Source organism: Sturnira hondurensis, unplaced genomic scaffold, assembly GCF_014824575.4.
Source record: "Sturnira hondurensis isolate 20B ecotype Veracruz unplaced genomic scaffold, ASM1482457v3 Scaffold0000167, whole genome shotgun sequence".
Classification (NCBI taxonomy): domain Eukaryota; kingdom Metazoa; phylum Chordata; class Mammalia; order Chiroptera; family Phyllostomidae; genus Sturnira; species Sturnira hondurensis.
The window spans coordinates 4,849,936-4,867,127 of NW_028072798.1; the positions used below are offsets into that span (position 1 = coordinate 4,849,936).

General features: G+C 43.2%; 1 protein-coding gene across 6 annotated transcripts in view; it reads left to right on the forward strand.

Annotated features, from left to right (window-relative positions):
• The window catches only part of ARID1B (AT-rich interaction domain 1B), a 394,749-nt gene that overhangs the window by 141,558 nt on the left and 235,999 nt on the right, over nt 1-17,192 (forward strand). For all 6 annotated transcript variants that reach the window (XM_037053930.1, XM_037054196.1, XM_037054108.1 and 3 more), the window contains one exon: nt 2,982-3,092. In XM_037053930.1, the coding sequence (XP_036909825.1) occupies nt 2,982-3,092 (111 nt within the window). The remainder of the gene's footprint in view (nt 1-2,981; nt 3,093-17,192) is intronic.

The following is a 17,192-nucleotide window of genomic DNA, read 5'->3' on the forward strand; positions in this document are numbered from 1 at the left end:
AGCCGTGTTCGGATGCTTGTTGCTGATGGATGCACAGAAGGGTGGAGCCACGCTCAGACACAGGCCACTCTCCTGTGGGTGGGGCCCAGAAGTAGGAAGAGCTGGGTGGGGCCTCGCTCACTGCCTGCTGGGCACCTACCGCCTCTGCAATGGCTCGTGCAAAACGGGCCCTGGACAGTGTTTGCACTTACTTTTTTCCGTAAGAGGGAATTGCCTCTTCAGATTTTTTTGTTAGAGAAAACAGGTACTCACGTAGGTATTTTGTTACAATAAAGGGACATAAAGCGAACTTTGGACGAGCGGGGCATATACAGTTCATGGCCTTGTATGTGTACAGCGGACGAGTGCAGTAATACTTAGTGTGTGTAAACTAGGGTACAAGTGAGTGAGTGTGCATCAGTCTACGCTTGTAAATAACCAAAGCTGGCAGTGACGTCTTACAAATGTGAGGCTGTGCTGAGTTGTTGTTTGTTTATACACTGATGCTGAACGTATTCTTTCTGATGCCGACATTGCCCTCTTATTGTCTATTAAATTGCTTATTTCTGCTTTACTCTTCTCCAGATGAAAATAAGTACATACCAGGGAGTAAAAATAGCTCTGAAGGGGAAGAAGCTCAGGTTTGTTATGAGATAGAACTTTTATATCTTTACTAAAGCTGCCAAGCATAGACATTATAGTCCCACTGTAAGTTATATATAAGATGATTGTCTTCAGTTAATACTTGGTACCTTTTCTGGATGTTCTCTCAGTTAAATTAATGCTTTATGTTCAAACATAAATCGAAGTGGAACAAGTCCCATTTTCAGTGATTCTCACTAAATTTTATTTTAGTTTTATTTTCAACCGTATTAAATAATTGAAAGCCTCTTGTGGTTAGGAGACTTTGGTAGAACCTGCAAAGCCTAACAACTGAAATATAAAGTCTTAGTAAAATTTTTCTGATAGTTTTCACAGTCCTTTAGTTCTGTGTTGCTTATTTCACAGCGGTCAGTATCTGAATTGAAATGTGTATTCACTGTAGATGTAATGGCCTTTTTCAACTTCTTAAAACATCAGTTCATTTAGCTACAAAGAGAAAGTAAGAAGAAATCGAAAAGGCTAATAATAGGCATAGGGTGCCTGAGCCTGCTGTCCTTAACTGAAGTTTCACCAAAATGAGTATTGGTGCATCGCCTGCAAGTGTGTGTGTGCGTGCGCGTGGCAAGTGGGGTCTGCTCGCTGTTTGCCTGTTGTGAGGCTGTCCTCACCTTGGTGGGGGGTTTACAACAGGGTGAAGGCCCCCAAATAGAGGCCTCATGCCCTACTTGATTTGAAGTCCTCGCTGTTAATGCAAAGGACCCTGCAGGGCACCCAGCGGGAGACCTGTGCAATGAGTGGAAGTCTGGGATCCAGAAGAAACACACTGTTGGGGGGGTGGGGTGGCGATGAGGGTGGTGATGATCTTCCAGCCTTGGCTTAGGTCCCCCACAGGATAATTGTTACCCTCGGCTGGCAGTTGGACGGAGGAGCTGCCCTTCTAAGTACCCTTGGGTTGCATGTGCCCACCCAACTCTTATGAGTTGAAATCCTGCACAACTTGGGTTTAATTCTCTCACAGAAGTGTACTGCCGACCGGACATTATGCATTACTGTGGGAGGTTAGATATTCTGATTGGTCGTGTGTGTGCGTGAGTGCGGGTCTGTTTAGAGGGAAGAAGGGCTGTTGGGAAATGCTGGCCTGTTTTTACTGCAGAGCCCGTGTAGAGGCCGGTTGCCCCAGCCCTGGGCTGGTGTGCTAACACCAGCTATTGGGCCAAGGTTCCTGGCTTAAGAAGCCTTGTAATTTTCAGTGCATTCTGTGCGGAAAAGAGGTGGGGCAGCAGAAACGTTTTATAGGGTTTCAACAAGGAAACTTAAATTTTTTAAATGAGCATTAATTTTTTAAGTTACATATTGAATTAACAGGAGAAGTGGAACATGTGTATCATATTTCTTTAATTCTAACACATTTAAACTGATAGGGAAGGGGAGAGAACTTATTTTTAAGGGATATTTTCCATTTTTTCTCTCTTCAATCAGAAACTGGTTCTCCGACTTTGCGTGCCAATTAAGACATGCTGCAATAAGTATTTCCCTTTCTGCCCTGCTGTTTGACTCCGGGTGTCAGTGGTGGTAGAATGTTCAGTAGTGGAGCATGCATATTAAACAGCGAGAGAGCTGGTATATAGTAAGTTTGGTGTGGCGTGGGATTTGGTTTATATAGTATCGTGTCAGCACAATACTGAGACCACGCAGAACGCATCCTGGAAAAGTGTTCGACAGGATGCGGGAAAGGCCGTGCTAATGATGAGTTTCTGGCGCCCCAGCAGGCTTTCTGGGTGTGTTTGGTTCCCCACTGCTGCATTTCCCTTTGTCGCGGTTCTCAGGAAACCGGGCCACGTGAACGCATGGAATTGCATGCATTGTGCTCACTGCTTTTGTACGGACCCCAGGAGGCATGGTGGTGTTTGTCGGTTATGGAGAGGGTATAGCAGAAGTCAGTTGGTAGTAAAGGTTTCGTTAGTTACTTCAACATTTTCAAGGCGACATTATCAGAATCGGACAATACAACCGCAATCAAAATTAAACAGTAAAAGGAGCTTTTAGTTTGCCGTGGTTCAGAAGGAAGTTTGCTACAGCCGACCTCCTTCCCCATCTCTCACTCACAGGTCATCCTCCAGTAAAACCCTGCTGCGGCCTTGGGTTTACATGGTCTCACGATAATTATATACATGTTTCTTAGTCATATACACCTTTGTGCTCTGGAGGATTCACTGCCTTTTTGACTTGGTTTTTACTTTTGATGAAGTGTTAAAATATGATAGTTATAACATCTTACATCTACTTAAAGACAGCAGGAGTTGATAGTTTGCGATAAAGCTTTGCTTCATTTTGATTGCTGATGAAGCTTGTGACTTGCTGAGGCATTGATGAAGTGCTTTCTGTTTGTGTCTGTTTAGGACATGGCGCAGGAAGGCTACGGAACTCGGTCTCAACCTCCTATGGCTCCTGGGAAGCCTAACCATGAAGACTTGAACCTGATACAACAAGAAAGACCGTCAAGTTTACCAGTAAGACATTAACATGCTGATTTGGAAATGTAATGAGTTGAAGGTTTTAAAAAAGAGCTGCTGTTTTTGTTTGTTCTACTTTCTGTTAAGGCTTAGGAGAGAAGTTTCTAGATTTCAGGTGTATTTTTTCTTTTTTTTCTTTTAGGGTTTTATTCTTAGGAGCTCTGCAGCCCTGGATAAGTTCACGTCCTTTGTAGGGTCTCTGAGTGCATTGGCGGGTCTGACTTGCTGGCGGGCTTTGTGGTGGTCGCACTGTGGCTGCAGTGCACTTGCAGCTAGTGTGGCCCGCTGCTCTGTGGTGGTGACACAGACCCGGTGTCTGTGGGAGAGTTCCGTGTGAGGGAATTCCTGCCAGGCAAAGGCCATGATGATGGGGCACCATCCAGTGGTAGTTTGAATTTCTTCTGGAAATTTATAATATGAGAGATAACCCAAAAGAAAGTGTTTTAGTTTAAGATCGGAAAAAGTGTATAGGTCCCCCCCCACCCCAAATATTGTACGGTGGCTGAAATGCATATCGACTAGAGCGCTGGTTATATGATAGGGTACCATGTTGATGCATAAAGAGTTCATCTGTGCTTAATTTGTTTTTTTAATAGGCAACCTCATTTAAATGAGGTGTTTCTTATAAACTACAAGAATACATCTGTGAAATTTTATTATTTTCTGGCTAAAATGTTCTAATTTGAAGAATTATTGTTATTAATCTCCATTAAGACATTTTATTCAAGATGGACATTCAGACTAACCATGATATTAAATATGTTTCCATTAAGCTTTATTTCATTGCTTCTAAACATTTGACAACAGGCCTTTGTAATAGACATTGCACATGCCATTTGCCGTCTGTGCCACCCACACCTATTTGCCCCTTCCGTGTAGCCTCAGAGAGGAAGGTACATGAGGGCCGTGGGTGCCCAGTGTCTTTGAATCTGATGCACGTGTTTGAAGCCCTAATTTTACAGCTTTTCTGCCTATGGTGGGTGGAATGTGTGTGGTCACGTTTTTGGTCACAGTGGAGTGTTTATTGCGTAGTTACTTGGTTTCTGAAGAAATGAAAAAGGTGATGGATTCAGTGAGTTATGCTATAAGCTTATTTTCTTTAGCAGACAAATCACGGCTTTGGAGACCACGTAGAGTGAGTGTGCGTGTGTGTGTGTGTGTGTGCGCGCGCACCCGTGCACACAGTGTTGATAAGTGGAATATTGGCTGCATATTTGGAGATTGGCTCATAGTTTTAGGAATTTAAGTTGACTCCTGGGAAGCAGATGGACAATGAATTCCACTTTCCTTCCACCAGACTGTTGGTGTTTTAAGAGAAGCCTGACTTGCAGGTTTGTCATTGGCTGGTGATATGTACGGATAGACGGGTTGGAGATTTGTTGTCCGTGGGCGCAGGTGTTCTGTGTGCCGAGCACAGTGTGCAGTGGGCTGCTTCCCTTATCCCCCTGGAACGGGCGTCCCTCACGGGGCTGTGCTGCCCTTCCAGGGTCCGCAGCGGGGTGGGCAGTGGACACCAGCTAAGGCTGCAGCGTGGGGGTCCCAGAGCATGGGCTGCAGAGGGCTGCTTGGGGCTGGTGCTTTTCAAGTTCAGTGCTGGTGAAGGGGCTAATGTATTTTGGGAAGTGAGTCAATATATTTATCAGTAGTTTAAATTTTTCTGAATTATACTATTTGTGTATATCATGAAATGGCTTCCTTTCTTCCTTAATCTTTCTTTATCTTGCCTACTTCCCAAGAGGATTTAAGGTTGCTTATAATATCAATTTTCTTATGAAACCATTGAGAACAGAAATGTCCTAATTGGTGTTTTCTTTCTGTTCTTGTAACTCACAGACAAATAAGATGCTGACTGACTCAGTAACATTTCACTAATTTTTTTTAGAGAGCAAAGTTTTCAGATTTAATGGTGAGTATATGAAGTACCACACCGTCTCTGAATGAAGGGCAAACTGTGCAGACGAGCAGTGCACCTCATGCCTCCCCCCGCCCTCGCATCTGTTACGATAAAAACTGGCTTTATTTAAGTGAATTTTAATGCCCCATTTTTCTTTCAACAAGCTTTATTTGTGTAGAAAGTTTCTATATGAAGTCTACAAAGAGGTTTTTATTTATGTGGATTCTACATCGGTATGTTGTAAACAATTAAGGTAATTGTAGTTTGGGGAAAGATTTGTTGATAATCAGTGTGGCTCTCATATCATCTATTTTTAGTGTTACCTTTATTAAACATTTTAGTTCTCTGACGTGGCTAAGTCAACACCGCAGGCACTGTGAGAAACTACTCGTATGTTTGTTATCACATCTGAATTTCTCATGTAGATTTATACTGCTTTTTTTTACGTGTCAGCGATATAAACTTTGTCTTCTTACTTATGTAAGAGACAATCTATCATATTTGCAGTTGCTAGTTTTGTAGCTTGGAACTAAGGAAATGGGGGTCTTATCTGTACTTTAAAGAATGTAATAAAGTGATGCTGATGTTAACTAAGTCTTATTATCTGTGCGACTATAAGGAGGGACCTTCCTGAGTAGTTAGAGCTGAACGGGTTTGCTTACATTGACACAGACCTGGCAGCACTTCTCCGAGCACTTGGTGTTGTCGCTCTGCTAACTTGCCGTTACCAGTAGTCAGGAGCTTTCCAGCGTCCTTATGCTGGGCCTGTAATTCGATCCCTTAGTCGTCCTCTCACCGTTGTTTGAACTGGCATTTGTCTGTATTTGCATGTCTTTAATTCTGGGTGATCCTCAGTAGCTAACACAGTTATGTTCCCAGCCAACGGAGAGCTTCAAATCATCCACACGAAACCAACGACTGATAAATTAATACTTGTCCTCTGTTTGCCCTGGGGCCATGGCCACTATTATTTGCTTTTCACTTAATGCTCTCAGACCTAATCTCAGAACAAATCTTCCTTAATAATGTCCACTTATTTCTGTACCTCTTAATCATACAGCTTTTTCCCTGTTGAGATACATCAGCTCACATACCCTTTGTACAACCGTTATTAACAGCTCTTAGCACACACACAAGCATGTGATAGAAAAATTAGTTTGAAGAACTCTGCCTCCCTGGAATATTAGCACTTAAAATTTGAGCACACTTGATAGTTTTTTTCTCTAATATTGATATGAATTGAAGCCAGAATTGAAACAGAATGTATAGCGGGAGGTCTAAAAATGGTGTAAACTTCACTCCTTTATTTAACGCACTTTCTGTTGAGGTTTTGGTTGTCTCTTCACCTCTGGGCTGTTCACTGTTAACCCTCTCATGGTGGTGATTTTCATGGCTGTCTTAGCCCTCGTTAGACTGGATCTTTTCAGAGTATTTGTTATGTTTTATTCAGTAGGTATTTTCCGGATAGAATGTATATCAAAACTTTTGAATACAGTCTTCCTCCAGTTGTAGAATTTTCTTATAATTGCGTAAGAGGTCTCTCCCAAGGCCCTGAACGTAGCTTCACGCTCCCAGGCGGTGTCTTTTCGTCCTGAGCGGCTTTTGAGTTTAGCGTGGTCACCTTAAGCTTTAAGAGAAAAAGAAGTGGGCACTTTAGGATTATGGAGCTAAAAGGAATGCAAAAACTCTTTTCCTTAGCAATAATATATTTGTTACTTTTAAAATGAATGCATTGACAAACAGTGATTACGGTTTCAGTAAATATAGTACAGATAGATATGTTGTTAATAAAATATTTATAAATATGTATACAGAATTAAACAAAAAAGTTTCGACTTTTTTTTCTTCCCCATCTAAGCAAATAGTGCGCTCTCCACCAGGGCGCCCAAGAGCCGTTCCAGGCTCCTGTGCAGAAGCACCACTCTGCCCGCCTCTTCAGAAGGGGCCCGCCCCCGGCTGCGGTTCACATGGCCCATTATTCTGTTCACTGAAGAGATAGAGTAGGAGCAGGCGCGTTCTAATCGCCTCTGAAAGGGCCCGCCCGCTCATTAGAGACCTCCTTGTGACCCTTTCCTGCTCACATAGGAAATATTTAAGGAGGGTGATGTGAAAAGGATTTTGCTCTTTCCCAGTTTAGTTAAAAAACCCTCACTGGCCTGTAGCATAGGGCCGGTGGCACTTTTGTTGGGGTTGCAGTCAGAAGGAAGTGCGGGGTTTGGATAAAACACAGGTGTCTTGGCCCTTTGTGAGGGCAAGAGGCAGCGAATGCCCGTGGTTCTTTGAAGCAGAGGGTGTTACAGGGGACGGTGGAAGCCTAAAGGAGGACGGTGGGAGAACGCTGTTTCGAAGAATGTTCTTTGGAGATTAGGTGTTAGCCCCAGAGTGCACAGTGATCTGCCTTAACTGAAAAAGAATCCTCTGTGTTTTGTTCTTTTAGTCTTTAATGACATTTATGTTGAGTAGAGGTAAAAGGTCATGTGCTTTGGAAGCGTATATGAATATTGGTGAAATGTTACTAGGGACATTTGATAATATAGTTCCTGTGAACAATGGAAAACTATTGGAAAAAGCTATGTGAAGCGTTTTTAATTAGTTTTTGCTGTTTACTATGTTTTCAACCCAACTAGAAATACAAATGGCAAAGATGATTTTACCTTAGTGGTAGATTTTTTCAGAAGTTAAAATCTACCAGGAAAGAATTACATGTATGGCTGCTAAATGAACTCTTCACAGCCTTTTTAACTTTGTATCTTGAACTTGATGTAAATGGTTGTCGTTAAACAGTTAATGTAGCTGCCCTTCTTGATTGAACCTTCTCAAATTATGCTGAACATTTAAAAATTTTAAGTTGATAAAAGAGAAATCTAACCTGTTGTCACCTTGCCTCCGTGTTCAAGTATCGATAATCCCTGTGTGCAACGGTGCTCTCTGTGTTATCAGGACGGGTTGAGTTTTGGAGGAGGGGAGGGGCAGGAGGTCCTCCGAAGGAAGGTGCCTTTGTCAGCTCCTGTCTGCAGATGCAGCTGGTCCTTGGTTCGCTTCCAAACTGAAGGCGCAGACACATTTTGGTCTTTTGGAGGAGTTTTCCACAGAACATGTGGTACTGCCTTTTCCTACCTAAGACTTACCATGTCTTTAAATGTAATTTTAGTCACGGGCCTATTCAGTATGGAGATACCGGTTCTTTTTGAATTACGCTACACGGAAACGAGTTGAAGACCTTACTTGAAAGTCCTAATTTAGGGAACATGGTAGTGACTCTGACAAATGTTTATCTTCCAGCATGGTTATTTCTTTAGGATGTGATGTTCCATCATTTTATCCCCCAGAATATTGTTGTGCTATTCGTAGTCATTTTGAGAATAGAAGATAATACTTGGACAAGATAAGAAATAGCAGAAAGTGGGAAGGTGTGTTTCTCCCTCCTTCAAAAAAAAAAATCTTACACTTAGATATTTGTTCTGCAAATGAATATTCAGTAACACCTCACCAGTCTGGATTTCTTCCAGGTAAAAGCAGGCTAAATAAATGGGTGGTTTGAATAAATTAATATTTAAAAAGAACTATAATTTGCTTTTAAATAACTCAGATGTTTGTGTGCGAAGTGTTTCTAAATTGAGATCTTCAGTCCTGTTGAAGTAAATAGATAATTCTAAATTTATTATAGCTGAGATATTTGCTTAGTAGCAATGTGTTATTTTTAAAAATTCATTTAAACACATTTCTTTAAGCATATAGTCAACAAACTTTTTCACGTAATATTCTGAAGATTTCCATTTAAAATATGGGGGAGATGAATTTCAACCCATTTTTATGTGACTGTCAATTCCCAAATAATTAATGAAGGAGTACTATAAAAAATAGGCACTGGACAAAATTGAAGATGAAGAGAGTCTGAAACATAACTGATTTGCAGGATATTGGTTTTGATAATAGAAGGATAACTATGATCTATAGTTGATAAATGAGGCTCATTAAGTGAGGGATGATAAATGCACATACTCCTGGCTAATAGAAAAGTAGGCATACAGATTTTGCCATAACAAATGAGGGACTGGAAGGTTTTGACCCAACTTGCTGATCTGAACTGCGGGGGCCGCTGGAGCCTTCTCCGTGGACCAAAGACAGGCTGTTCGCACCTTCCAGGTCTGTCAGTGGCAGAACCACGCCCGGGCCCACGCCTCTCCGACCAGAGGGGCCCCGTCTGCTCACAAAGAGAAGAGCAGCCATGTTGGGTGTTTGTATAAAATTGTATAAAACACAGAGTGCAGTGTGTGCGAGTTCTGGCATCGGGGCCTTGGCTGGGAGAATTTGTCAGCTGCGCTGCTCCCTGAGGTTTGAACTTGAGCTGTTTTCAATGCAAGAATGAAAAACGACTGATGCTCAGGGGTAGCTTTTCTTACTCTAACCTGTTTGTTTGTTTGTTTTAACCAACAGCCGTTCTTGCCCCCCTGAGCTAAGGAGCCCCCTTCCCCCTTTCCTCACTGGGGTCTGTGGTGGGGGGGGCTGGCTTCCTCTGGATGATGCGGGGTCCTCAGTGCAGTCTGCTTCGGCTTGTCCAGGTTAGGTGGGAAATAGATTTTAATTTACGATTGCCACTTCGTAGGTGACCAAAGACACACATCTGCTTTATGTAACAAGAGACATATAACCACCAGGAGCTCATGGTAGCATCTGTGGACTGGTTAATTGGCTTTATTTCTCTTTTGGACTGGAAATAACCATTTTTAATATTAACTGTCAGTTTAGGAGCTCAGAGGCCGTGGAAAGCAAACCAGTAGATGAGAAATTTCCAGATCTGTAGCACAGTCAGTGCTTCAGAATGTGCACAGTGTCTTTCCTGTAGAGAGCCGGCGGGATACTGAATGTCTTCTCAAATAGGGGACTGTCAGGGTTCCATCTCAGAGTAAACCAAGGATTTCACCGGGGAGGAATAAGGGGAAGAATAAATACTTCAGGCAGCAGTCGCACATATGGGAATACATGCTAAGAAAGTAGACTTTACATAAATGGATAAAAATATTTAGAGCAGGTTTATTGTGAGGTTATAACCTGTAAACAATCAGCATGTCCAAACACCAAAGAGTGGTTAAGAAAGTCTTATTGTGTTGATTCAATAGCCTGACACTTTTGAACTGTAAGTGGCAATTTCACATCATTCAACCAGTGGACTTTCAACCTCATGAAAGTTATTCCATTGAAAATAGGAGAAAAATGTGTGAAAACAATGCTGAAATAAGGAAAAGAACCCACAAAATGATGGCAGGTAAAACCCAAAGAACAAAAATTACATGTGTAATATAAATTCAGACATGTAAAATATGTTTCCATATTGACAAAGATTAAAAAAACAGAAATGAGAGTCATTGGAATAGAAAAGCAGGAACAATAAGAACATTAAATATCTATTCATGTTGTTTTATTTATGTGTGTGTGTATAATACATGTATGTATACATGCACACGTATAAATTTAAAATATGAATGAAGGTGATATTAAATTATTAATTAGAACCCATAAAAGTGGTTTTGTGGGTTATCTAAAATATTCTATTTTATCTAAGTCTGAAAGAAACAGGTTAACCTGTATCTTTGTGGGAAAAAGAAATTCACTGATTGGACTCGTAAATAGAAGTGTCAGGTAGCAGCCAGCTGAAGAGGGAGTGATTTGCGTGCTAGGACACTGTGGGTTCTAGGAGGAAAAGCCCCAGAATACCTATTTATTCCTGTTGCTTTGAGGTGCTTAATTACACCTGAAAGAGCCTTGAAATTCTTGTGTTGGCGATTGCGGCAGCGGGGGTGGGGATACTTAATCTTTCTGTTCTTGGGTCTTTGGCCAGAGTTCTAATTCGGTCACCTCTTCTGGGCCTGGTTTCTGAGTGGAGTGGTAAACAGCAAGGGTGTAGGTGAAACCATCAGCTTGAGGTGGTGGTGTATCCCGTAGAGACCTGCTGGTCCACAAAGCCACGACTATATTGTACCAGGCTCCTGGGTGTGCCGTGGACACCTGCATGCATGGGTGCATCCAATGGTAGCTGCTGGGGTTGTACCAGTGAGGATGGCTATTCTATAGTGAGAGTGAGAGCCCTTCAGTTTCAGGGGCTTCATACAGCAAAAGTATATCCTTCCTTCTTGCTTCCCCGGCAGCGTAGTTTGGCAGAACGGCAGTAACTCAAGGAATCAGACTAACAGAGCAGCCACTGTCCCAGAGGGAAGACAGCACTCTGGGGGGCCTTTCACTGGTCTGGGCATCGCTACTCACAGTTGACTTCTCAGAATTAGTCACAAAGCGCTACCAATCATAAAGGTGCAGAAAGTGCAGTCCTACTGTGTGCCGGGAAGGCGAAGAGCTGGAGATGTTTGACAGACATTGTTAGTGACTACCACAAGGCTCTTCTTTCCTCATTGTTTTTTGGTGGTTTTTTTTTTTTTTTTTTTAGATTTTATATATTTACTTTTAAAGAGGGGAAGGGAGGGAGAGAAACAACATTGTGTGGCTGCCTCTCATGCGCCCCCTCCTGGGGACCTGGCCCACAGCCCAGGCATGTGCCCTGACTGGGAATCGAACCTGCGACCCTTTGGTTCACAGGTTGGCATTCAATCTACTAAGCCACACCAGACAGGGCCTCGTTGTTTCTCTTTAACAGAAGCATGAGATATTGAGATGTGAATATATCATTCCCGAGAAACAAAAAACTTGTCACTTTCAGGACAGGGAATAAATATATGTAGAGAAGGATCTTACCTGAGAGCACAATTTTTTATTCTCCTCTCACAGTGTGGGATTTTAGAGGTATCCCTGTCTTTCTCATCTTTTTCTTTTGCCTTCTCTAAATTGTTGTAAAATAACTGAATGGTCTTGTTTTCCTTTGTTTGGGTCAAGAAATTTTAGCTGAAAATTGTTACTGTGTGAAAGAAGATTATTGACTCAACAAGCCTTCAATTTTCCATGAATAACGCTCCCACCCCCTAGCTTCAGGAACATGCCGTGCGTGTATTCTATTTTAAAATACAGACTGTAATTTACGACAGGCAGTTTGATGCCCCACTGAACTTTGTTTAAGCCTGGAATAAAAGAGGGAAAAGAAAGCTTTAAGCTACGAAAAAGTGACTAAGCTTTCTCAACCACTCTTTTCCATAATGCAGCCTGTTAAAAAAAGAACTGCTTCCAGGCACTGGTGCTGCCTTTCCCCAGGACCTAAATTTTCTCCAGTGTCCAATTGTGATGTTGGGTGTCTTTTCACTGTATCTCATTGCTGGGCTGTCATTTGCACTTCCTCAGTGGGCTGCAGCGTTGTGCTCGTTTCCAGTGGAATCGTGTGCAGGCATGTGTGGGTATTGTCCGTGCTCAGTGTGCGGAAGAACGTCAATTCTGAAACTCAGTGCACAGACTTTAGCATTCAGTTATCGATTGTTCATTTCCTGGAGGATCTTGATTTAAATAGTACCTGACTGTTAGACTGGAATGACATGAACAGTTAACTGAAATATTATTTACTATCAGATCATTATAAACACGATTAGGCTGAAGTTGTTTATAGCACTTGTATTTGTTTCCTCTTCACAAAAAAGAAAATGAACAGCTTATAATGATTGCGTGGAAGGACGACTGTGTTTTGGTAAAATAATGTATTTCAGCCTGGAGAGCTGTTCTGACAGTGACGCTGAATAATAAACAGGGCTGCTTCTCGGCTCCGGTTCTGGTCCAGAGCCATTCGTGCACTGTCTCAGGACCTTTCGTGTGCTTCTCCGAAAAATGAGTGTGAGCGTTAACAGTCTCCGAGCCCGTTGAAACTCCTAAGTGCAGTGTTACAGGCCTTTGTTGGTGTGGAAGAAGGAAAGCGCTGAGAAATGAACTCTTTATCCGCAGGCGGAGGCTGAATGAGACGTGCAGCCAGCTCCGTATCTTAGTAACGGTTTCCCGTGCTGCGGTGTCATTTCCTTTGGAACACATGTGGGGATTTGGGGCTGCCTGATTGAGGGAGGGCACGGCCTTCATCTGCAGGCCTGGGAGGGCCGCGGGTGCGAGGGGACTCTGTCTCTAACAGCTCAGAGGTTACGGAGCTGTCCCTCCGTTTGGGAGTCTTATGTGTTTAAGATGTATTTGAGTGTGGGCAACTCAAGGGAGAAGGAGAAAGGTTCGTGGGAGACATTGAGAAGGACCCTTGACCCCTGAACAACATGGGGGATTGGGGCACGTGCGCAGTCAAAAATCTGCAGGTAACTTTTGATTCCTCCAAAACTTAACTGGTAGCTTACTGTTGACTGGAAGCCTTACCGATAAAATAAACAGTTGATTGACACGTATTTTCTGTGTTACGTGTATTATGTACTGTATGATTACAATGGAGTAAGCTCGAGAAGAGAAAATGTTAAGAAAGTTATATGGGGAGGGGAGGTGGGGTATGGGCCTGGTTAATGAAGGTGAAGGGGGAAACTAGGAAATGTAAACAATGAAAACATCTCAAAATCACGAGGAGAGCATAACATCTACAGCAGTGTGTGAGTTTTTGGAAAACACGTCACATGCAAGTGGGGCCCGCACAGTTCCAATCCATGTTGTTCAAGGATCAGGGTTTTACTTTGAAAAAGAGGGGATGAGAGGGAGAAAAACATTGAACCCAACTGGGGACTGAACCCGTAACCTAGGCATGTGCCGTGACCGGGACTCAAACCGGTGACCTTTCGGTTTGGGGGATGATGCCCAACCAGCTGAACCACACAGGTCTGGGCCGGTACCAGGTATCTTTAGGACCACCTGGTAAAGTGGGAGGTAGGAAAGACGAAGAAGGAAGCAGCAGCAGCGGGACAGTGAAATCTCATGTTTTCTTTTAAATCTTGTCTTTAATGCCTAGTCCTACTGCACCAGTGGGAACCCAGCGGAGATGGTTTTCTCAACCAAGATGGTCTTGCCACAGTCGGTTTTAATTTCGTGCTGGTGGAAGGAATACTCCAGGTTGACTTTGTATACCATAAAGTAACTGAGTAACTCTGTACTTCTTAACCTGAGATTGACTGCGAGTAGAAATACTAGCAACCCAGAGACATGGAAACCACCAGTTGTTTTAATGAACCAAAGCCAGTATCATGGATAATGGCCCCCGCGTTTCTGCATGTTCAGTCTGTGAAGCTCGCTGGCATCTCTGAGGTGCAGTGGCACGTCACACATCTCGCTTTTTTACTCCGCTTTCTGTCCAAGCACAAGGCACTGAGGCAGTGGCATGCACTGTCCCGGGTCCACACCAAGGGGCCTCTCTCAAAGTGTCCAGAATTAGGGAGCCTGGAGAGCACTTGAGTGGCCGGGCAGCACCGCGGTGGCCCGTCCCCATCTGTAACTTGGACCCTGGTACTAATACTAATACCCTATTTCTAAAACGTTTTCTGGTGTAAGTAGGGATCTTAGTTGGACTTCATTTTTGCCATGGATATGGCTGGCGGAGTGCAGTGCGCTAGTTCCTGCCCTCCGATGGCCCTCACTATGCATGGCTGGCTTTTTGTAATCATCTGTTCCTGGAGGAAATTCGGCCCCCAAATAATAACCACTTATTTATTTATAACTTACTGGACACCATCTTAAAAAGTCTTATTTTTTAAAAGATTTTATTTATTTATCTTTAGAGGGGAAGGGAAGGCGAGAGGGAGAGAAATACCAGTGTATGGTTGCCTCTTGTGCATCGCCTGCTGGGAACTGGCCTGCAACCCAGGCGTGTGCCCCGACTGGGAATCGAACCGTGATCCTTTGGTTCCCAGGCCCACACTCAATCCACTGAGCTACACCAGCCAGGGCAAAAAAATCTTATTTCATATAAGTGAAAATTTCCGTTAGCACTGGAAACTACTAGTGAAGGTCAAAGTTGGTTTTGGGAGAAAAGAATACCCAGAGATTTTTATGAGGTTAAAAGACAAATCCTGAATAACTGCTTGGATTCTAAACCTCCTCAAAGAAAGCATTTCATTCTTGGTACCTATTCTCCTTTTTTGTATAGTTCTTGATGTAAGATATCGTCATAAATAGGAATTGATGTTGAAAATTGATCACATTGGCTATAGCTTTACGTTTCATTTTAATTCTTGGAGAGGATTTGAAGACTGTTCTAACCGAGTTTATGTAAATTCAAAGATCATGCCCGTAACTTGGAGTGACACATGAGTGCAACCTAAGGAACTATATGAAATTAGATGTAGTTCCAGGCCTATATAAAGGACTCCTGTCTGCTCGTTCTCTTTGCTTTTAGAATTGTGGATTCCGTGTTTGTTTGCGTGGGTGGGGACAGGTTACTTTATGCTGCTTTGTTTGGTTTACTCTTGAACGATGCGGACTTCATTCTTGCAGGAGTGCATTGTGGAGGAACATTCCTTAGTTAAATTTATTTCATTGTAATGTCTCCTTTTCTGAAACCTATTTTGAATTTGTGTTTTGGGGTCTGTTGTACACATTTAATGCCTTTTTCTTTTTGAAGGTGTGTGACTGTGGGAGCGGGTGGGGAATATGGTTTGGTTTGATGCAGTTTGGGGAAGACGTTGCCTTTTATTTTGTAGATATAGTTCACCCCTTTGAGCATTGTTTCCTGTGATACGTTTGAATTGAGGCATAGAAAGTGGGGTCTCAGGGACGTGTCCATGACCTCCGAGGGGGTGTCTGTATTAAAATCAAGCCTCTCCCCACCCCCATGCCCCTCGTTTTTAAAGCACTGTGATTTCACTGCTGCATAAAGAGCAAAGATTTACTATTGAGTTCTTAATATGTGTGTATTTTCTCACATTTAATTTGATTCAGATTTTTAAGCTCTAATTCCCAGATGTGAAAAAAGACTCAAAACGGCAGCACACGTGCCCCGGAACTCAGCAGACGGGTGTCAGAGCGCACCTGCACTCACTGTGTCCTGGTCTGCCTGAGCTCTCCCACCTAAGACCTGCTGTCCTTCTAAATTAAACGTTTTGTAAATTTTGAATAAAGTCATGCTTGTCCTTGAATAAATACAAATGTGTTCAATTTCCCCAAATACTTTTGCTTTTTCACAGTTACTATATTTATGTTTTTCCTCGCTAGTATGCCTACATGTTGACATTCTCATTTAAGGCACAGGATTTCACTTTACACAGAAATACTCAATTACGTTTAACAATCATTTATTGATCACCTTATTTTTAAGATTTTATGTTGTGTGTGGTAATAAAATAATAAAATTTGAATTATTTCACTAACTTAGTACTGGTGTTCTTTTCTATAGCACATTTCAGCAGTAAGGAATCAACTAGGAAACACACCTACATTCACAGTGCCTGTTATTTAAAATACTTAACACATCTGCTCCTTTAATCTTCAGAAAACCGCCTGTAGCATCTTCAGAATTTGTACTTGCAGCAGCACGTCTGATTTCACAGAAGTGTTTTGTCCTTTTGAGCGGAAGCCTTGAGTATTTGAAAGCCGGGGAGCAGCGGCAGCTGAGTGAGAATGGCGTTCGCGGCTTGTGCGGGGGCGCTCCAGTGGCCGCCGGCCCCGTGGCATCGAGGCGGGCGGCTCACGCATGGAGCGGGCGGCTCATCCATGGAGCAGGCAGCTCACGCGTGGAGCGGGCGGCTCATCCATGGAGCGGGCGGCTCACGCGTGGAGCGGGCGGCTCATCCATGGAGCGGGCGGCTCACGCGTGGAGCAGGCGGCTCACGCGTGGAGCCAGCGGCTGCCAGGCGCTTTGTGAGCGCTTGATCTGGCGCGGCAGCCATGGTGCCAGCTTGGAGTAACTTCATGAGGGGTTTTATTATTTTTGCTACTTTTTTTAAACTGAATTTTCACTTCCTGTTTTTGTAGGGGTGCAAACAAGATATTAAGGCCCTAGCCATCCTTGATAGAACTCTGGCCCTTTTTTGTGGGTATCAGATTTTGAAAACTGTATCTAAATATGTACATTATAGTTGATGAAGCACATTGGCATGTACTATCAATTTAGTTTCACTGCTTGTACAGTTTACCTTTACCCCTTTGATAAAATATATATATGAAACCTCTTGTATAGTCCTAGTCACCTGCACAAGGGCTCAGTACGTGTCAGTTTCTCACCCTTTGTGGCCCTCCCCCTTGGAAACTGCCGTCAGCCCACAGGGCCTGGTAGGGATGCTCATCCACCAGACTCCCGGCTGGAACAGAGCCGTGCAGAGTCCCCAGCTCGGCCGCAGCTTACTCGTGCCCCGCCCCCCTCGCTGACT